The sequence below is a fragment of the Felis catus genome, chromosome A1, assembly GCF_018350175.1.
Source record: "Felis catus isolate Fca126 chromosome A1, F.catus_Fca126_mat1.0, whole genome shotgun sequence".
NCBI classification, from domain to species: domain Eukaryota; kingdom Metazoa; phylum Chordata; class Mammalia; order Carnivora; family Felidae; genus Felis; species Felis catus.
In genome coordinates this window covers 12,234,974-12,256,524 of record NC_058368.1, presented here as the reverse complement: position 1 = coordinate 12,256,524, position 21,551 = coordinate 12,234,974, and the positions used below count along the sequence as shown (strand labels likewise).

Here is a 21,551-nt window from a genome sequence, read left to right as displayed (position 1 = left end):
AGTAAAACTGGACCAAGGGAACGCTCGCCACTCACCCTTTTACTTGTGAAAGGAGAGATCACATGCAAGATGCTTGTGAAATGAACTCTGCATTGCTGACCACTAGTCTTCCCGTCTTGGAGAGGGTGTTGGAGCCGTGCTTTAGCGGCACACGAGAACGGGACCTGCTGTGGAGCCTGCAAGGCCTCGTGCGAAATGAAAACTTGAGCTTCTTTGTTCATAACTTATTAAGAATTTCAAGACGGTGAAAGCAGAGAATGAAACCAAGCATGGGGCCCTGTGTGACTACCAGCAGTGACAGGCGCAGAGGCGAATGAAAGACATTTCACACTCTTTGGGTCTTCCTCATAATGAAGCTGAGGGATCTGGGGCAGCCTCCCATCCACAGTGATGACAAGGCTGCCCTTAGAAGCGACAGCTTTAACATGGTTTCTTCGGTTCTCTGTTTTCACTCGGAAAAAAAAAAATTTTTTCTTTTTTCACCAGAAGTGCAAATTTCATCACTCCTTTGAAAACTTTTCAAAGAATGATTATTGCCAGTCACTCACACCAGCCGCCATGGTTGCTTAATGAAGGTAGGTGGACTTCTCCTTATTCTCAGGGTCTCTACACCATCAGAAGAATCTTCTAGTCACTGTGTCCTGAGAATTTTCCACTGCAAGGAACAGAAGAAGACAGTCCCAAAATGGCGCACCCAATAGGAAATTCAGGAGCTCCTGTAACAAGAAGTCAGGAAGTAGGGTGGCTCCAAGGTTAGTTTTTTCATCAGCGTAGGGCTAAGCTTGAAGACAGGGGTTTCTTCCTGCCTTTCCCTTCTGCCATCCTGAGCTACTACATCTGGAATCTGGTCTGAGTTCAGACCACCTTTTCCTTATTAAGTTTAGGAAAGAAATTTCCTTCTGTGCTTCCAACAAAAATCCACAGATCCCACAGATATTTCCCACATCCCTGGAAGATAAGGGTGGGACGGGAAGGTTATTGTCAGAATTTGAGGCAGAACAAATAAATACCTGACTGCCCTCTGGACATCCTGTGAGATCTAAGTCAGAACAAGCAGCTGAGAGCCCGCAGCTGGAGAGCTCCAGACATGTCTAAAATAATTAAAATAACAATATTTGCTGAAACTAGAAAGAAACTTGGAAACGGAACAATACGAGGAAAACATTGCTGGGATGTGTTTGTACATGCACGTCGGTCCTCACCCAGAGATGAAGCCAGCAAGACTCGGGATGCTCGTAATTTCCCCACAAACACCTATCTGCTCTATTCTTGATAGATTCCAATCAATAGTCCTCTGCTGCTAAGAAAATAACAGGAATTCTCAGGCGGAATAATACCAACTCACAGGAGGATAAATGTTTGTGAGTCATACTTCACAATTCACCCTCCAGGCACTTCGATTCTGAGAACTCCCGTGGAGCACAGCCCCGTGGCACCGTCCTGGGCCTCCTTCCAGAACTAGAGAAGTTGAGAATGTAACCAGGCTGAGGATGAACCTCACTTTAGTAATCGTTCATCTGACACCTTGATTTTTTCTTTCGACAGTACGTGCTTTCTTCTCATGCGCTTTGATGAAGTTTGGAGCAGTTGTCAGAGGATGATAAATGTCCTTTGCATTCTTGAAGCAGTCTTCTAAGTGCGGCGAAGTTTTGCATTTTCTAGACACTCCAAACTTTAAGAAATAAAAAAGAAAGCAATTAATGTTTTCAGTGACAATATGCCTGAATATTCCTGATCTGTGGAATTAGGGTGCTAAGCCTGGGAATGCAAAAAAAGTGTTACTAAGGATTCGGTTCTTATTGCCTCAAAACGTAGCAGCGTCCTCTGCGATCCATTCCGCTGACGTGTACAAAACCTGAGCATTCTCTCATCGCTCAGACTTCTCCCCTTGCTGTCACTGTACTTTAAAGGAATTAGGACGGCTCTCCATTTAGAGCAATAACCAGGAGAGCTTTCCTCAGACGCCTGAACTTGGGTCAAGCCTGGCCTGGCCCACGGAGCAGCCGCTGACATGGCCTGAAAGTTTCCCCAGGCTCAGGGAGGAGGAGCCATGGCTGACCGGTGTGCGGCTGCTTACCTGTCTGACCGCTCAAAATCTCCCCACCTTTTTGGAAGTGAGCCAACCTGTGAGCCCTTCAGGAGTGAGAAGAGTAGAGATTGAGGGTTGAATGAACGACCGAGTTTGAGCAACTCCGGGCCCTACAGGCACTTAAACATAGCTGACATGCTGGGGCACCTGGGGGGCTCAGTCGGTTAAGCGTCTTGATTTCGGCTCCGGTCGTGATCTCATGGTTTGTGGCATCCAGTCCCCCTTTGGACTTTGTGCTGACAGCACAGAGCCTCCTTGGGATCATCTCTCTCCTTGTCTCTCTGCCCCTCCCCTGCTCACGTGCACACAAGCACACACTCTCTTTCTCTCTCTCTCAAAATAAATAAATGAACACTAAAAAAAAAATAGCAGACATGCAAATTCACTGTAAACCAGGGGTCCCAGAGAAATTCAGTCATTTCTTGGGTAGAGGCAAGTCCAGAGTGCAGAGCCTCTTGAGGGGCCAAGAGTGTAACCTGCCGACCCTGGCAGGAATCTCCATTCTCCTGGGGCTCTGCTCCACCTCAACTCATTCCTACTAGAAGCATTATCTCCTTGGTTCCTTACTGCTCGATTTCTCCATTTACATGTCAAAGAGAAGAGGAATCTAAGCCCTACATAAGACAATGCCTTAAAGTGAAAAAAATGCCACCCAGGGATCCTCACTAGAGCCACAGTTTATGCACATAATAACTAACCAGGTAGAATAATGGGTGCCAAGCATCATATGAGAAACCTACATAGGGAGGATTACAGGGGTTCCAAAGGAGAACAAGAAATAAGACCCTTAAATCAAAATACATGTTTATGGTATTATTTTGTTTCATGAGCATATTCCCGATGGACTTCTCCCCCAAAGGTGCACTGCTTGCTTATCTGGGACCCACCAAACCTTCCATTGACCAAACTTTTTCAAAACCCCCCACTGAAGTGTCAACCCCAGACGGCAGGGAATTTTGTCTGGTCTGCTCTGCTCACTAATGGCTCCTAGCAACTGTAAATATGCCTGCGATATGGTGGTATTTAATCATTGCTTGTTGGGTAAGTGAATGCCATGATAGCATCTAGTGTGTTAGAAGGCTACAGGTTACAAAACACTGTCATGCACATTTTGTCATTTAGTCTCCACGAACGCCCTGCGGGGTAGAGTATTATTCTTATCTTTATTTTATGGGAGAGGAAGTCAGCGTTCAACTACTGCCCAAAGTAACTAAACTCGTCATTCACGGTTTTACCAGTTCGGAAGCAATTGCTGCTCATTCTGGTCCTGGTTCCATGCTCTCTCATCACTCCCAGATTGCTTGCTTTAGGAAGAGAATGACTGGGGCCAGGGCCGCCTCGCTAACACGTCCCTGTGACTTGTTTCAGGTGGGTCTTTTTCGAAAATCGGGCGTGAAATCTCGAATCCATGCATTACGTCAGATGAACGAGAGCTTCCCTGAGAATGTCAGCTATGAGGACCAATCTGCTTATGATGTGGCGGATATGGTAAAACAGTTCTTCCGGGACCTCCCGGAGCCTCTTTTCACCAACAAGCTCAGCGAGACCTTCCTCCACATCTATCAGTGTAAGTGGAAGCCATGCAGACCACTGTTCTCATGCGCACGCATCCACGTAAAAACATTCTGCAGACTGAGTGTTTGTTGTACAAGTAATACATAAATCCATAAAGAAACATATGAAAGTTATCATTCTACACTTCTTTCCAAAAGTAAACTTTGTTCACAGTTTGATATGGAAATCTCCAGGCCATATTTTATGGGTCTGAAAATACCTTTTTGACATCAAAGTTTTCCTTCTCAGTAGGGTTTTGCATAAGATCTAAAACTAACTTTCAATGTACTTTTAATAACTTTAAAATGCAAAGGGGACACAATGGAATTTATTTGGTATATAAATGTTTTTATAAACTTACTTAATTTTGGAGGTGCCTGGGTGGCTCAGTCGGGCTAATCATCCGACCCTTGATTTCGAATCAGGTCATGAACTCACCGTTCATGAGTTTGGGCTCCGCATCAGACTCTGCCCTGACAGCATAGAGTCTGCTTGGGATTCTCTCTCCCTCCCTCTCTGCCCTTCCCCGCTCATGCTTTCTCTCTCAAAATAAATGAATAGCATTAAAAAATATATTTTATCTTTTTAAAATAAACATTTCCTTGCGATATATGAAATTCAAAGCCAAATGACCAGAAATAAGAAGCAAATGTATCTTAATACAATGTATTTTAATTGGTGAAAAGTAAACAAACCAAATGAAGCTTAGGCCTAATTCAAGTAAGTAATGTTTTCACTTGCAATTTTTTAAGTGATGCTAAATTGACAGTTCTCAGCAAAGCCCCAATAATTAAAATAACCATTGAATAAAAAATTTTTTATTCTTCTGAAGGTAGCATATCCTTCTGAAGGTAGCAGCAAAGGGGGATATTAGAAATGAACACATGACTCTTTTCTAGATGCAATAATATTATGATTATAAGTTATTTTAGTGGTCCAAGTCCCAATACTTTAGGAAAAAAAATATTTGGCTGTGGACTTTGAGTGTTCAGCAAAATATACCTGAACTGGGCCTCAACATGGAATTAATCCAATTTGAAGAAGATCCCTGCTATAGAGAATTCTGAGCTAAATGTGTTTCAGGAGCCTACGATAGTGCAAATCCAAAAGGGATTATAATAAATACCACTTGTAAAAACAGGATAAAGTGATGACCCACTAAATAAATATTATTTTGTCAAAGTGAATAAGTTAAGTTAAATTAATGGTACATGTTGTGTGAGCCCAAACACAGAGAGTTTATGATTTTGTTGCCATAAGAGATTGAGCTGCCATGAAGCCTCCCTCATGGTTTGGAACTATCATATATGATTCTTTACATTTAATCAGTTCTCAGGTTAGGGTTGACACTAGTCCAAGGTTAAAGCCAGATGATTTCCAAGAGATAAATCCCTTTGGCCCCTTCTGAGACTCACCAGCAAGAAACTGGATCAAAGCAGGGTTTATTTTAGCTGAGCAAACATTTGCCAAGTTCCTCTTATGCACAGGACACTGTGCTGAGTGCTACAGATGATATGGATGGGTAAGACCTACTCTCTGCTCTTAAGGATCTTACAACTGAGGGACACGAGACATATAAATAACTGCCGTGCAGCAAGATTGGAGAAATTCCACAGTAAGCTTACAAAGAAAACCCAAGGAGGTTGAGATGAGGAATCGAACTTGGTTCCACAACGGAAGGTTGGGCTATGGAAGAAACACTTGTTGAGTTATACAAATAGCATGAGCATGTGTCAGGGAATTACAAGGTATTCATCTGGCTGGCATGAGTGGTAACTGTACGATGTAGGACCACTGACACTGAAAAATTAGACTGGGTGCATACCAAGAAAGGGCATTGAATATCAGGGCAAAGAGTTCATACTTGATTCGTTAAGCATTGAGGAACCAACCCTTGGGTGTTGTTGAGGGAGTTACCAGTTAGAATGCTCTCGGCTATAAAGACAGAACCAGAAATCCAACAAATAGCTTAAACAATAAAAAAAAAAAAATCATACAATCGCACATGACAAGAAATCTGGAATTATGTAATTCCAGAGTCGGTTAATTTCACAGCTCAGTGATGCCAGGCTTGAAGTCAGCCTCTCTTGGTTATCCCCTGAAGGTCACAACTTAGAATTATGATTACCACAACTTATAATTATCATGTCTTCCCCAAATCACATTCAAAGTCAAGAAGAGAGCAGAAGGGCTTCTCCTTGGGCAAATGTCTCTTTTTATCAGGGAGATACATTTACAAAAGTTCCTAGCATTTATCTTGGTCCCATAGGCCAGAAATTATTTATACCTTCTCCCTTCAATCAGTCACCGGAAAGAGAAGGATTACCATTTGGGAGTTAGGCCAGCATGGTTATTCCCTGGTCTGCAGGAAGGACCCACCTTCCCTGAGCATATTGCAGCCCGCACCTGAACAGAAAGTGTGTTTTCTCGTAGAGGAAGAAAGAGGGAGTAGATGTTGAATAGGCATCCATGTTTGTGTCTGCCACAAGGGTAAATATCCATCAGAACTGCTCTTGTGACCCATGAATGTGGAAGTGGTGAACAAGAGATATTGGACCGTCCAGGAACCGGGGGTTAGTGAGTGAGCTAACACAGTAAGTGAAGCACTGGGTTACCTGCCGTGACTTCCAGCAGTGAGACTGGAAATTCAGTGTTCCGTGGATAGACTCTAGAGTCAAAGAGAGGGACCGTTCTTCCTCCCCTTTTCCAGGGCGGTTTTAATTTTAGCTATGTTACTTCTTGGACTTTCATTAAATGATTAATTGGAGTTTGGATGGATAATGAAAATATTTGAAACCCACTGGTCTACAGGAGGGAGAAAGATGGAGGGATCAGAGACTACTCTGTAGTCCTAACATTTGATGACTGGGAGAATATGGAAAAGAAGAGGGGAAGGAGAGCTGGTTTGAGAGCAGGGAGAGGAGAGGTGTTCAGAATCAACTGGACATTGAATTTGAGACGCCGATAGCCATCCACATCGTTGCCATTATCAACATTTAGATATGCAGATCTAGAGTAGTCTCCCGAGAGCTGAGAAAGAGGCAGGAGCCACACAAGTGCCGAATGTAACAGAACGGTCAAAGAGGATAGGATTCAAAATGAATGCTGAATTTAGGGATTAATAGTTGACCTTCACAACAATTTTTATAGAAAATAATAGAAGATCCTTTCTGACAGATAAAGGGAAAAGTGACTAGAGAGAAAGTTGAGACAACATGTAGCCATGACAGATGACTCTTACAAATTTTGTTGCGAAATATTGGCGATCTGAAGTTAAACAATGTACACACTAGACATCTTAGCCAAAGCAGCATATTTAAAAGCAGTTCAATGGCTCAGCTGAATTTATAACACTTCAGTGACAAGCCTGAAGCATCTGCTTCTGTTTCAGCACAAGCAAGAAAAAAGAAAAAGGTTCTGCTATAATTTGAACAAAATGGCTCTTTTCTACTAAACCCCGGGCTGTCTTGTGCCACTACACAGTGGACGTAGCAGGGATAGAGATGGTTTCTAAAACATTGACTGTACATCAGGCTTTTCCAGAAATGTGGGTTTGCTGCGTGACTGGGGTCCAGAGGGTACCCAGCCCTGGGATGTACAGTGATGGAGAGGATCCAGACCCGGGATGAAGGTCACACCACAGGCCCTCTGAAGCAGCAGGTTCCAATGTTTTTTATCCTGTACCCCTACCACTAGTAAATATCTGAGCATGTATACTTATTTTTCATAATAGAAATATACTGTGATATACTATGACAAACATTGTAAAACGTACCCAGTCAGTATTTTTAAAGCATGAGAGAAAACATAAACACCATTGAAAATCCTGATATCTTCTTCTCTCACATCAGGGATTATCACAAGCGCATTTCCTCCACCCCTTCAGAGGACAGACACCCCACTGCAGACACCTGTTCTAGAACATGGTATTTTAAGAAAGACCATGTAACCGGAGTGAATTCCTGACCGGGTCTTTCAGAGTCAGAGGTATAAGGGCATTGAGTCAGACCTAAAAGATCAGTAATGAACACAGCCAGGGGGCAGCATAATGTAGTGCCTAGCACCCATTTGCTGGGATTTTCCCTTTCGGTTCACATCACCTATTTGGGGCCCGCACCCTTCTGAACCTGCATGGCCAGCACCCACCACCACCACCCCACACGGACCACCCCGAAGGAGAGTGGCCCGACATGGCCAGACCCTCCCCATCACCCTAGTGAACCTGGATCCTCTTCCCCAAGTACAACCTCAACTTCCATACTCCCCAAAACTATGAAATGCGTGACACTAGGTCACCGCATGAAGCAACAGCACACTCCCTCTGCACCAAGCCCTGGGGGACTTGTAGGAGAAAGGAAGATGTGTCCGGCTGACCCTCAAGGAGCCGAGCCTCTAGGAGTCATTCGAGAGGGCCAGCCAGCTCCATTCCACCACTCGTGGTTAATAGCGCCAAGCTGGCATCGAGGCCCGGCTCCTCTGCTAGAGGTGGGGGAAGGCGAGGCCGCCGTCCCCTAACACAGTGGTGTCCAAACACGTGCCCCGGAGCCCTGGGCCTCCTGAGAGGTGCTTCCCAAGCTGTCTGGTGGGAGGGTGGACATGAGGGAGGCCAGGCTGACCATGCCCTGGCCAGCCGCCAGCTGCAGTCAGAGCAGAAAAACAGTTTGCAAACGGCTGAGCAGGTGGCTAGCTCAGAGACCGTGAAAGGCCAGGACGGGGCCGTTGCTTGCCAAACAGCGTTTCTTGTTAAGGCAGCGGGTCCGGAGCTGGACTACTTGGGTTCCAGTCCCAGCTTTGCCTCTCAGCAGCTGTGAGGCCTAAGTGGTGACTTACTTCTTTGTGCCGTTAGTGGCTGTCGCCATGGTAGTCGGTGATGGTCATATCTCTGAGGGGGTCTGCACACCGGGAAGGTGGAGCTTCCTCACGGGCCCCCAGCTGGCTCCTCCTGTGGCTGTTCCTCTAATGACCCGGCACCCGCCTTTCTGCAGATGTCCCCAAGGAGCAGCGGCTGCAAGCAGTGCAGGCGGCCGTCCTGTTGCTGGCCGATGAAAGCAGGGAGGTCCTGCAGACGCTGCTGTGCTTCCTGAGTGACGTGGTCAACTCGGTGGAAGAGAATCAGATGACACCCATGAACCTGGCTGTGTGTCTGGCCCCCTCCCTCTTTCATCTTAATTTACTGAAGAAAGAAAGCTCCCCCAGGTGGGTTTTTCTCATCAACAGCCATAATCCTTAGATGCTCCCCATAGTTCATTAAACGAACAAACAAACAAAAAACACTTCTAGTATTGTACTTCAGTTTGGGGATTTGTCAGCATTTAGTTTATTATAATCAGAAAATGTTTCAAGGGGCCCCTGGGTGGCTGAGTCAGTTAAACATCCAACTCTTGGTTTCGGCTCAGGTCACAACCTCACAGTTTGTGAGTTCAAGCCCTGCATGGGGCTCTACGCTCACAGCATGGAGCCTGCTTGGGATTCTCTCTCTCCCTCTCTCTCTCTTCCCCTCCCCTGCTCGTTCTCTCACTCTCTTTCTCTGAATAAATAAACTTTAAAAAAAAGAAAGAAAATGTTTCAAGGTGAGCTAATTCATGTGCTCAGATATAAAACCAAGTAGTACTGAAGGATGGCCATTGCCATCCAGAAAGCCTGAGGCATTGTGTTCTGGTGTGTTTGTAGTGTGTGGGTGGGAAAGAAGTCATATTTACAATCTTCTATGAAAAAAGCAGGACTTAAGACCTGAGAACAGCAGCCTATAAAGACATGGTTTCAAATTTGGGAAAAAATAGATAAATTTCTCCCCCAGCAGTTACTCCTGCCCTTGTATTTTTCCAAGGTTTTTCATTATGAGCTGTCAGACTCTTCCCCTGACTCAGAATATCTGTGTGGTCATTGTTTTTATTTGGAAATGAGAAAGTCTGGGATCTGGATTAGCATCTTGGACAGGAACCGAAAACAAAAGGGACAAGCTCTGAATTGCGAAAAGCTCTTGGGTTTGGGATCCGCTTACAACTCTGTCCTTCAATTATAGAGTCATACAGAAGAAATATGCCACCGGGAAGCCAGATCAAAAGGACCTCAGTGAGAACCTGGCCGCGGCTCAGGGGCTTGCCCACATGATCACAGAATGCGACAGACTGTTCGAGGTGAGTAACCGCTTCCAACAGCCTTCGTCATAGCTCTTGGAGCCAGAGAAGATGCTTGGAACCGTTGCTGCATTTGCGGCTTATATGTGTTTGTTCCTGATTTTATAATGACAATAGTACATGACGTGGCTCTGGTCGTTGCCCCCAAGAAGCGTGAGGAGCTCTGTATCACTGAGGCCCTGACAGTTAGACACCTGGGGCTACCGTGATGATGGTTTTCAAGAAAACGCTTCCATTGCCCTCCAGTGCCAGCTTCAAGGCCAGCCAGCCAATTATGTTGGATGTGTTAACTTGGACCTGATTAGGTTCAACATCTGCGTAACCCTCTTGTTTCTGTGAACCAAGAATCAATGACAGGCTCTGAGTGTAGCCACAGATGTGTTTAAGAAGTTATTGAAGTAGACTGCTGGCATACTTTTTGTGGTGGAATTGGCATCTGTAAATGGGAAAAGTGTGCTAAAAAGGTAAAGCTATTTCTGACTCATATTTGATGTTTCTCTTAAGTCTATGTGCTTTAAGTTTCCTGAGCCCACATTTTGCCAAACCGAAGAAAAATACGTTAAAAGGAAAACGGAAAGAATGAATGGGAAGTCATTGCAATGTTTTGGATAATAACTGTAGTCTCAGAAACATATTTGCTTTTCCTGACTTTAGGAAACTCCCCCACCCCAGCCTTGCCACTGATCTTGGGAAACTATCCCCATGGCGCTAGGCCCGTTGCCCACACTGTGGGTTTTGACAAAATTACTTTGCTTTCTCTAACTATTAGTTTCAGCATTTCTTTAGCTCAGTATGTTGCTCTTGTGTGCATCCGTTGATTCAGGTCCCACATGAGTTGGTAGCCCAGTCCCATAACTCATACGTGGAGGCTGAGATCCACGCTCCGACTCTAGAAGACCTGGGGTCCCAGCTGGAGGAGAGCGGAGCAACTTTCCATATGTACCTGGAACATCTCGTCCAGGGGCTCCAGAAAGAAGCCAAGGAGAAGTTCAAAGGCTGGGTCACGTGCTCCAGCACAGACAATACAGATCTTGCTTTCAAAAAGGTAATCTCAGGGTTGTAACAAAATTACCCCCATGTCTAACAAGCAGGGATTTGTTTTGCTTTAAAAATGGCCACTCTCAGGCGCCTAGGTGGTTCAGTCAGTTAAGCGTCTGACTTCGGCTCAGGTCGTGATCTCATGGTCCGTGAGTTCAAGCCCCGCGTCGGGCTCTGTGCTGACGGCTCAGAGCCTGGAACCTGTTTCAGATTCTGTGTCTCCCTCTGTCTCTGACCCTCCCCCATTCATGCTCTGTCTCTCTCTGTCTCAAAAATCAATAAACGTTAAAAAAAAAATTAAAAAAATAAATAAATAAAAATGGCCACTCTCTGGGGCACCTAGGGGCTCTGAGTGTCCAATTCTTGGTTTCTGCTCAGGTCATGAACGCAGAGTCTTAGGATAAAGCCCCATGTTAGGCAGACACTGAGTGTGGAGCCTGTTTAAAATTCTCTCTCTTTCTCTCCCCCTGCCCCTTTCCCCTATTAGCATTCTCTCTCTCACTCTTAAATTAAAAAAAAAAAAAAAAAAGGCCACTCTGTCCATGGGGCTTGGCACACACACAAACAGGTCAAAGATCCACTCTAGAGACCAAGCAGTCCCTGGTGCATGTAATCAGATTACAGAGTACCAATCTTATCCTTGTCCTTTAGCTGTGTGACATTGGGCAAGTCACATGCCTCTCTGTGCCTGGTTTTTCATTTGCATAATGGACATAATCCTACCACTGTTGGAGGAGGGCTATTTAAAAATCAAATGGGTTAGAATCTTTCCTGGCACACAGTAAATACCGCGTGTGTTGATGGAGATTATTTGTACGATCACTGTTATTTTTCTTCTAAGCTTAAAGATTAACATCTTAACGTCTTAAACCTGAGATATGCAGAATCACTTCCCAGTGACATAACCAGTGATGTTTTTTGGGCGCCCAGTGAAGTATGGTAGGTTTTCGTTGGAACTAGTTGGCCCCTTCAGCCTTCGATGGTGTCTTTCCCAAGGTGGGGGACGGGCATCCGCTGAAGCTATGGAAGGCCTCTGTGGAGGTTGAAGCGCCCCCCTCGGTGGTTCTGAATCGTGTGCTGAGAGAGCGTCACCTGTGGGATGAGGATTTTGTGCAGTGGAAGGTTGTGGAAACTCTGGACAAGCAAACAGAAATCTATCAGTACGTGCTGAACAGCATGGCCCCCCATCCTTCCAGGGACTTCGTGGTTCTCAGGTAAGCCTGACTCTAGGGTTTAAGATGTTTTTGTTTCCAGAAGCAGATTAAGAGCTGCATATTTCGGGGCGCCTGGGTGGCTCAGTCGGTTAAGCGTCCGACTTCGGCTCAGGTCACGATCTCGCGGTCCGTGAGTTCGAGCCCCGCGTCGGGCTCTGGGCTGACAGCTCAGAGCCTGGAGCCTGTTTCAGATTCTGTGTCTCCCTCTCTCTCTGCCCCTCCCTGTTCATGCTCTGTCTCTCTCTGTCTCAAAAATAAATAAACATTAAAAAAATAAACTTTAAAAAAAAGAGCTGCATATTTAAACATTTCGCACAGTTCTATCACCTGAGTTCAGCCTCTGCTGGGAACTCTGAGCCGGTGCTCGCTGCCCTCAGCGACACCTGACTTTGTTGTATTTATGCCCGACTTCCTGCTTCCTTCACCCAGTTTACAGCTGTGCTGGGCTCTCCTCTGGCCCCTTTCATTACGGAGCAGACGGTTTATTAGGCCATAAATACTGCTCATTTCCTCAGAACAGAGTCCCGAGAATAAGCTGCTGTTGGTCCAGTGGGACTTGCTGCCATGTTATGCAGATTGACTCTGACTTTTCTCCTGATTTTGCCTTTTCTCCCTTGGGAAAGCAAGTCTTTGGTGTGGGTACCTCTTAAGACAGAAGTATGTGCAACCTCAAAATCCATCAGTGCAACCTCAGAGATTCATAACTCATTGTCGTGCATGGAAACCTTGGCACAACCCCGAGGCCCAACTGTGCCTTAGGCCCAACTATGCACAGACAGCTGGGTATCCAGGAGGATTTCAGGGCCTGAAAGGCCTGTAAAGCCTTGTGTCTTCTGTTCAGATGTTGCTTCTGATAGCTTTCTGGCTTGAGTTCTGGCCCCTTGCCCTCTGGGTTTGGAAGGGGTGCTCAGCCAGCAGTAGGAGGCGTGCAGAGTATAGCTGTGCACATGGGCTGGGGAGTCAGCATCGAATCAGAAAGGACAGGGACTGAGGATACCAAGAAAGCAAATAAAATGTAATTAAACCAATATCTGCTTTTTTTTATTGATAACTGATGGCAGACAGTGTCTCTTCCCATAGATTAGCAGTGCAAAAGGAATCACTAGTGAAATTCCCCGACGTCTGTTTCAAATACTTTATGAAACTAGTTTTGATGGCAAACCACAGGTTACTTTTCACACAGGCTATTTATGCCTTTGGAGTTGGTCCTTGGGACCTTGAATTCTAAGGGTCATTTTTGCCAAAATATATGTGTTTATCTTAGCAACCTTGGGATCCCGGTGGAGAACGTGGGCAGTTTTAAGGGTGGCTTAGTCCCACAGTTGTTGGGACATTAGTCATCTCGTGGAAGTTAAAGTTCACATCTTCACTCTTGCAAATAGTTCTTCTGGGATGGCAGCCAGTTCTTCTGGGATGGAACCGTGCCATGGCGTGCCTCTTCCCTCCCTTTGGAGGAGGTTGAGGGCCAGAGTCCACGCATGGAGCCTCGTCCTTCTATCCATCCCGCAGTCCCACCAGCCTATTTCTCAGTACAGGACATCATTCCAGCACCGTGGGGAGTCTGTGGGGATAATGCCGTGAATACAAGAGACTGCAGTCCTGCTCTCTTGGGGTTGGCATTTTATCCGGGAGGGAGGATCAATAAATAATGAGTAAGGGGATCAGGTTCCTTATCTTGGGGTGGGGGCGATAAGGAAGATAGGAGGATAGTAAGGGGTTGAATTTTAAACACAGTGGTTAGGGCAGAGTCTCACAGCACCGATAGTTAATCCACAACTTGAAAGAGAAAGTGGTTGCATCATGAGGCTCTGAGCAGGAAGAACTCGACGCTCGACAAAACTAACCACGCAAGAAGGTAGAAGGTGGTTCTGACACAAGAAGGTAGAAGGTGACAAATATGGTGAGGAGGTCACAAGGCTGAGATGCTTCCTGTTCAGAGTGTCTCCCTCTCTAGACCAGCTTGTACGTAGCTGGTCTCCATTCAGGACCACCACATTTACTTCTTTGTCTCCTTCCCTACATCCTCGGGAGCTTCCAGTGGTAGCTACTGAGGATTCTTCCATTTTATCCCCACAAATCTGTACAACTTCCAGTTTTTATTGCTGATCACTTCATCTCACGTGAAGGGAAGGGTCCCACCCGTGGAGAAGTTGCTAGGCATTTCTATAGGGCTTTGTTCTTCCCAAGGTCTTGCTGGGCACCCAGAGTAGTTTCTCTTCCTGGTATAGTAGGACACGGCTGACAAAGTTATAGAAGATATGGCCAAGCAAGGGAGGGGATTGGTGATGTAAATAACTGAGATTATGATAATGAAACCTGTATCTTACGGTAGAAATGATGGTTACACAGATTCTCTCACAGTTCCTGATTTCCGTCTGCAACATTTTTCCAAGTGGTAGCCTCCTCTCTGTGTGAATGGCTCCCATAACAGGGAACTTCCTACTCCTCAGACAGCCTGTTTCATTTTTGGAGAGTGTACTTTGTGAGACAGGTCTTCTCTATACTGAGCTGACACACCCCGTCGCATCTCTGCCTGCTGGAGTCAAATCGACTGTGTTTTTTTCTTGTTCTGCTTAGGAGCCACTCAGGTATTTGGAAAGAATTAGCAGTCCACATGTGTCTAATTTGCTTCAGGCCAAGCACACCAGCTCATTTTTCCTGTAAGACTGAGTTGAGCATCACTTCCGGAAAGCCTTCCCCTGTCAGCCCTACCTTCCTTTCCACGTGATTGCAGATCACTCCGTGCATAGCCTCATCACTGCACTCACTTTGGTGTTTTAGACGTCGCTCTGTATGTCTGTTTCTCCTCCTTGGCTGTGTATCTTTGTGTTCTTAGTGGCTTCTCACGTGTCCAGGAGATGTTTATTGAATGAATTGAATGGGCAAGTCCTAATTCTAAAACCGTAAGACCAACCGTTCAATAATGGCCAGGAACCTCTACAGCCTTGATTTGGGGTTCCAGAGGCAGACTGGAAAGCTGCAAGACTGGGGCTCCTGGGTGGCTCAGTCACGTGAGCATCCGACCCTTGATTTCAGCTCAGGTCATGATCTCACAGTTCATGGGTTTGAGCCCTGTGTCGGGCTCTGTGCTGACAGCACGGAGCCTGCTCGGGATTCTCTGTCTTCTTCTCTCTCTGCCCTGCCCCTGCTTGCTCTCTGTATCTCTGTCTCTTCAAATAAGTAAACAGACATTAAAACAAAAGGTTTAAATAATTTTTTTAATCAATAAAGTAAAATAAAAATAAAAGGAAAGCTGCAAAACCATTTCTGGCCTCTGGGTCAGAGGGCTGAGACCCTTGCTTTGAACTGTACTGTAAAGATTTTACACACCCTTCTGGAAACCATCCGTTGAAGTAACCAGGATTGGGATTTGAGCGGGAAAACAGAGGCGCGAACCTCAGTGCCGCGCCCACGTGTTTCTTTCTCTCTCGGCCCTAATCCTGCGGTGCTGGGTGCTCTGCCACAGGACCTGGAAGACGGACCTGCCCAAAGGAACGTGTACCCTGGTGTCCCTCTCTGTGGAGCACGAGGAAGCCCAGCTCATGGGCGGCGTGCGGGCCGTGGTGATGGATTCTCAGTACTTGATAGAACCTTGTGGCTCCGGCAAATCGAGACTGACCCACATCTGCAGGATAGACCTGAAGTAAGTGTGCCCTCCCGGGGACGCCAGGCTCACTCAAGGGCCAGAGTCGCCAGGGCGCCGTTCGTCGTCCTGATCCCCCGTTTCACCCTACTTGGTGTTTTCACGGCCGTTCGCGTGCTTTCGTAGGTGATCGCTCCCCCTCTCTGTTTTCCTTTTCCCCCTCCTTCCCAAGCTTCTGACATTCTCCTGCAGCCCTTTGCTTTTCTTTACATTCAGTGCCGTTCCCACCCTGTGTGCTTCTCAGGCAGGGCGAACACACGCCTGGTGGCAGCACAGCGATCGCGAGTCCCCTTCTCGTGTGTTTCTGTCGCGCCTGCTCTCCTCTTGCCGCCCCCTCCTGTTGCCCTGCGTTGAGAAGAAACGAACTTACTTCCGACCCCGTCAAGGCAGTCACGATGCCGAACAGGTTCTTGGTCTGGGTCCGGGGACACTGAGTGTTCTCAGTGAATTCCAGAATTCAGTCTGAATCTTCTCTGGGGACATGGTATTGCTGCGAAGCACCCAGTGAGCCCTGAAGAGACAGACTGAATACTTGGCCAAAAAGGCATTTTCCAGGCACCTGATGACAGAGGGAGGTTCTCAGACCCTCGAGGCGTCAGCCCCGAGTTGTAGGCATGCGCCCCGAGGTGCGGGCCACAGCACAGCCCGGTCTGCCGTGATAAAGTGCTGAGGTTTGGAAAAAGATTTTCCCACTTCCTTTCTCATTTTTGTCCCCACAGAGGTCACTCCCCAGAGTGGTACAGTAAAGGCTTTGGACATCTGTGTGCAGCAGAAGTTGCCAGGATTAGAAACTCTTTTCAGCCCCTCATTGCTGAGGGTCCAGAAACTAAAATCTGAGTTTTCCCCAGTGCGACATCAAACTCAGGGAAGAGGAAGTGAACGGAAACACTTGTGGGAGAGGCTGCTCGTGAGAAAGCGAGAGAGAGAGAGAGAGAGAGAGAGAGAGAGAGAGAGACGTGGTTAGTGCTTCAAAATGGAAACACTGAGAAGTCGGAATGTTGAAGAGGCAAGAATTGCTGAGAACTTTCCTAGCCTTCCTGGAGACGGCTACATCCCTACTAATATAATATTTTTAAAAATCGGAACATTTATCTATGTTACTTAAAATTAAATGGATTATTTCTTGTGCATTGCCTAATTTGCTATTTAAAGGCTTCTAAGAAGCATACTCTTACCTGTAAATAAATGTATGTATAGCATATGTACATATGTGTGTATATCTCTATCTTCACTGTATATATGCACAGTATCAATTTTATATATAATTGCGTCTTTTGAAAAGCAATGCATCTGACTCAGTGAGTCCCTTCCTCACTCACGTGGTTCTTTCCGAGTTGCTCTGGGCCCAGCCCCCCACTGTCCTGCTGCTAACACCCAGGTATGAAAATGTGTAGTCTGTCGGTCGGCCCCGATGTCTAACCAAAGATTAGCTAACCAAAGGAAAACAACATTGAGAGTTGTTATGTGTTGTCAGTTTGCTTGCGTCCTTCAAAAACTGAGCTTGGAGTGCTGGAGAATGCTGGGAAAAGAATACTTACTCCTCTTAAAAGCACAGAAGTGGAGTAGAAGTCATGACCAAGTATAAGGCTAGGTTGCCAGTGGCCAGTGGACCCAGCCGGATGCAGTTTGGTGAAATGTCAGATGCCCACGGGCCACTGGAGTCAGGGCAAGTGACTGCAAGAACTTCATTGCCCTGCTGGTTAGAGCCAAATATAATAGCCTTTGCATAGTCAAAGCCCAAGGGAGCCTCTGTGTTTTATCGAGTTTTCATAGATACATTTTATCATGTTCCTAAATGTCATTCTGTATGACCAGTGGCCTTTTTGGTCACAGTTAATCGGCATTTTCTTACCGATACATTGCACTGAATTTAACTCTGGACACCAGACGGGGGAGGCGATGGTCAGTTGAGAGTCCTGGCCCGTTACAGCTTCAGGGAATTCTTATTTTGCATGGAGGATGTTCTTAAGATATAATTCGTTAAACTTTTGCAATTTAAAAGACAGGGTTTTAAACTAACGATAAGACCAAAACTGTACTCTGCGAAAATAGAACTCTTAGAAAATATAAACAGGTTTCTTAATTTCATATTTCTTCATTAGCCAGTCAAGCTACCTACACGTTTGACCCAAACTTATTTATTATTGTATAGGCTAAGCAGATTGACTCTCCTTAACCCATTGCTAATGGATTTAAGTTGTGGAGTTTTTTTGTTAATTGTAATTCGACAATGGTAGAGAGAAAGATAAGTTATTATGCTTGGCTTCAGGAAGAGATTTTCTTTGGTAATCCATGAAGATTGGCATCATAACTTAGCAACTGGTATGGGAGGAAAAAAAACCCTTAAATGAGTGTTTTCCCGTTCTTTTGTATTGTTATGCATTTATGTTATTATGTAATGTTTTTCCTATCAGCAATGTGCAATTCTTTTATTGAGAGAAATAAAAATATTATATATGAGTTCTCTGTGGTGCAAGGAAAATCATACTATTTGAATTATGACCTGGGAATTTTTCATTTCCTTGCCTACAAAGAAGTGGCCAGCAAACCCATAATTTTCAAGTTGGGCAATGCTCTGTGAGGAAAACAAATTCATTTCTGCCATGCATCTTAAATTCAACCATATATGTTGGATTACCTTAATATGCATAGACAAGATTAATGAAGTTTAATCTAGTTTAACACTGGTCCAGAGATGGAATCCTAGGGGTTTGGAAAATACGCTAGACACACACGGATGAATCGTACTGTATCACCAAGTTTAGCGTGAACACGAATCACCCGGAGATCTTGATCAACTGCAGACTCTAATTCAGGCAGTCTGGAGTAAGATTCTACATTTCAAACAAGTCTCGGGATACCTATGCTGCTGGCCCAAAGACCACACTCTGGGAAGCAAGAGGGTACTAAAACCAATACGGTTGTATTCATGACCCCCCTTCTCTTTAAATTACCTGACTTTCCCATTTTTGCGCGCGTACTAATCACGTCACTGCTGCATAACCTAGTGCGTCTAAAAAAATAAAACAGGAAAAATGAGGGAAAAGATGCATCGAGCTTCTTTGTCAAATACCACAGTATTTTATTCATTGTTATCTTGCCAATGGAAATAAAATATGATATTGCATTTAAATATTATATTTATACCTCATGTATATTTTTACCTCAATTGTTGGTATCAATCATCAATTGTAAATAATTGCCAAGGCAAATAAATTTATATACATTAAATATTTCCTATTTTCTATAAAAATATATGTTGATTTTCATGCTTCATCCTGTAAGTGGAAAACCTGTCTTCAGTACGTCTCCCAAATACAAGGATGTTGTTACCAACAAACACAAACAGTCTGGGCGCCTTAATTTGCGTCTAAGGCATTAAGGTGATGGGAAGGGCTTATTTTTTTTATGTTTCATTGTTATGAAGTCTGGAAGTTCTAAAAACACGTCTACGGTATTTTTATTGAAGATTCTGGAAACTACAGCTACATTTCATTTTCACAGGGTAGACGAGAAATTGAGATATGATGAAGGGACTTCTGGCTGCACCACTGGGCCACGAAGAGTAGCCACGTCTGACCCCGAGCCTCTGGCCTTCACTCTATTTGTTCTCTGCTTTACTTCTAACAGATAACTAAAGTAGCTCCTCATTAAGCAGAAGCTCCCTGGTAGTCTCGGCTACAGGCTGCAAAAGGCTCAGCAGCCCAAGAGAACATATGCCCGCATAAAAATTATCCAGACCCTGCCCTCTGCTCGTCCCTCTCATGCCTTCCCCCCTTTCGTGAAAGGTTTCCTGTCCTAGCCGAAGGAGGAATTTCACTTGCCCCCTATGGGAAAGAAGAGAACACGGTGGTCATTCTGGCGGCCACCGGCTACAAACATCCTGAGCCCCCAGACCATATGAATTCAAACCTGATGGCAAGCATACGTCTTGAAATTCTCAAGGATGACGTTGCTCTGCTGGCTCTCGATATTTGGCCGCACAAAAACCGGTTGTATGTCTTCTTCTCAGGAAGGTGATGTACAGGGATGAAATAGACCCCAGCTAAGGGCAGTGGCACATGCTGACACAAAAGCAAAATCAGCGTGTGCTGACCGAACAAGGAGTTAGGAAATAAACACTTGCAGTCACAGCTCTGTAACACTGCAAAGCCAGCAAGTTTGAACAACGGACAGCATGCGAAGTTGCACATGCCTTCGCCCCCGGCCGACTACATCCTCTGGAGAGTGTTTACTTCCATTCTAGCAACCCCACCCAACAGGCCACCCAGATGTCTCCTAACCCACATGCTCCTGTGCCCAGATGAGGCTCCAAATCCCAAGTAGTGCTGTTCCTCTGCAGCAAAATTTCCCGCAGAGGACGTTTGTTCACATGTGCGGTCCACATCCACACGACATTGGAGGGGGCTGGGACACCGGGCAGGCAGAGGTGTGGCTGCAGAGAAGACGGTGTGGAACAGAAACAGTGACAAGCAGCAGTCCTTTCTTGTTACTTGTAGCAGTTCTGTTCGTTAAAGTCACCGTGAACTGAATTAGCGAGTACCAGACCACTGCTCCTGACAGAAATATAGGGGCAGGTTCCCAGGAGCCTCTGCTCACAACATTTGTGTCAACCAATAAATATATAAACCTTATTCTATGTGAATTTCTGTTTAAACATGCCTCACTCAATATCTATTTCTTAATAATAATGATTGAGCTACGGTATTTCTTTATAGGAGAACAACAGTCAAGAAAGGCTTAATATTTTCCTGACCCTGAGTAATGTGACTATAGATTTATTAGGCTTTCAGCCTCACAACAATGCTTTATTACCTTTTTTTTTTTTAATGGGCCATCATCTCAGGAATCCACAAATTTAGATGCTTTCCATCTTTTCCATAACTTCATCATGCATTATCAGTGTTACTTTCCAGAGTCGCCTCACTTACAGATCGGTGCATTTCCTCTTTCTTTTTCTAGATGTACCATACGGTCAATTCATTAACATGGAACTCACAGCCAACAGCACTAAAATTCTTGGCTGAACAAATCTTATCTGACACACTTATTTTCTCTGTAAGGCACATTCCGGCTTTCTTGATTTCAGGAACACTAGACAGCCCTTCAGCACTATACCTGGGGGCCATTTTAAACAGCAAAATCACTCACAAAAAGCTCAAAAGGGGGGAAAACGTGGTACTGAATACACCGTGAAAAGGATACTTCTTTACGGCATGAGAGCTGAATCAGGAAGGCAGAGGTCACGTTTGCTTGGTCTCAGCTGGGAATGTGCATGAACATCGGTGACTCCAGTTCTGTGCCAAGAATGACCAGGAAAGAGCAGTGAGTATTGATTTGGGGATTACAAGTAAGTTTTGAAAAGTGGGTGAATTTGCAAATGCAGATTCTGTAGGTAATGAGGATGAATATATATACAATACCCAGTAGAAAGTTACTGCAAAGTCTATGAAGCCCAGAGGTGGTGGTGACCCCCAGCGACTTCAGAAGAGTGACAAAGGGACTGGCACATGGAAAACCTAGGATGTGAAGGGAAAGGACAGGCTTGGGCATCAGGTAGAAGTGGGGTGTGGCTCAGGACGAGGTCAGAGGGTACAGAGGATAGGAGTGAGTGGAGCAGGAGATAAAGCTGGATGGTCACGAGCCAGGAATTGTTCAGCTGCAGCAGGGACGTTGGGCTTTCTGTATTGAGCCAAAAAGCAGAGAGGTGGATTCACATCTGTTCTGATGGCAGAGACTTAAAATGGGCTAAAAGAGAATTGGCATGTTCTTATATGCAGGAGCAGGGATATGAAGACACCCCCATCTTTGCCTTTCCCTCTTCCTTTTGGTTTCTCCTTAGAAATAGTGATTGCTACCACTGGCCTTCCTGAGCT

The 21,551-nt window shown here is 45.4% G+C and overlaps 1 protein-coding gene and 1 long non-coding RNA gene across 4 annotated transcripts in view; one reads left to right on the top strand and one right to left on the bottom strand.

Moving 5' to 3' along the window:
- STARD13 (StAR related lipid transfer domain containing 13) overlaps positions 1 to 18,813 on the top strand; it is a 185,077-nt gene extending 166,264 nt beyond the window's left edge. For all 3 annotated transcript variants that reach the window (XM_003980318.5, XM_003980317.5, XM_045051825.1), the window contains exons 8-14: positions 3,458 to 3,656; positions 8,629 to 8,839; positions 9,666 to 9,780; positions 10,604 to 10,825; positions 11,815 to 12,032; positions 15,499 to 15,675; positions 16,395 to 18,813. In XM_003980318.5, the coding sequence (XP_003980367.2) occupies positions 3,458 to 3,656; positions 8,629 to 8,839; positions 9,666 to 9,780; positions 10,604 to 10,825; positions 11,815 to 12,032; positions 15,499 to 15,675; positions 16,395 to 16,512 (1,260 nt within the window). In that variant the 3' untranslated portion in view covers positions 16,513 to 18,813. The remainder of the gene's footprint in view (positions 1 to 3,457; positions 3,657 to 8,628; positions 8,840 to 9,665; positions 9,781 to 10,603; positions 10,826 to 11,814; positions 12,033 to 15,498; positions 15,676 to 16,394) is intronic.
- On the bottom strand, positions 439 to 8,629 carry LOC123383743. Its single transcript, XR_006593888.1, has 2 exons — positions 8,474 to 8,629; positions 439 to 1,672 (listed from the first exon to the last, which is right to left on the bottom strand). It is a non-coding gene; the product is annotated as an uncharacterized LOC123383743 (long non-coding RNA).
- Positions 18,814 to 21,551: the final 2,738 nt, after the last annotated feature.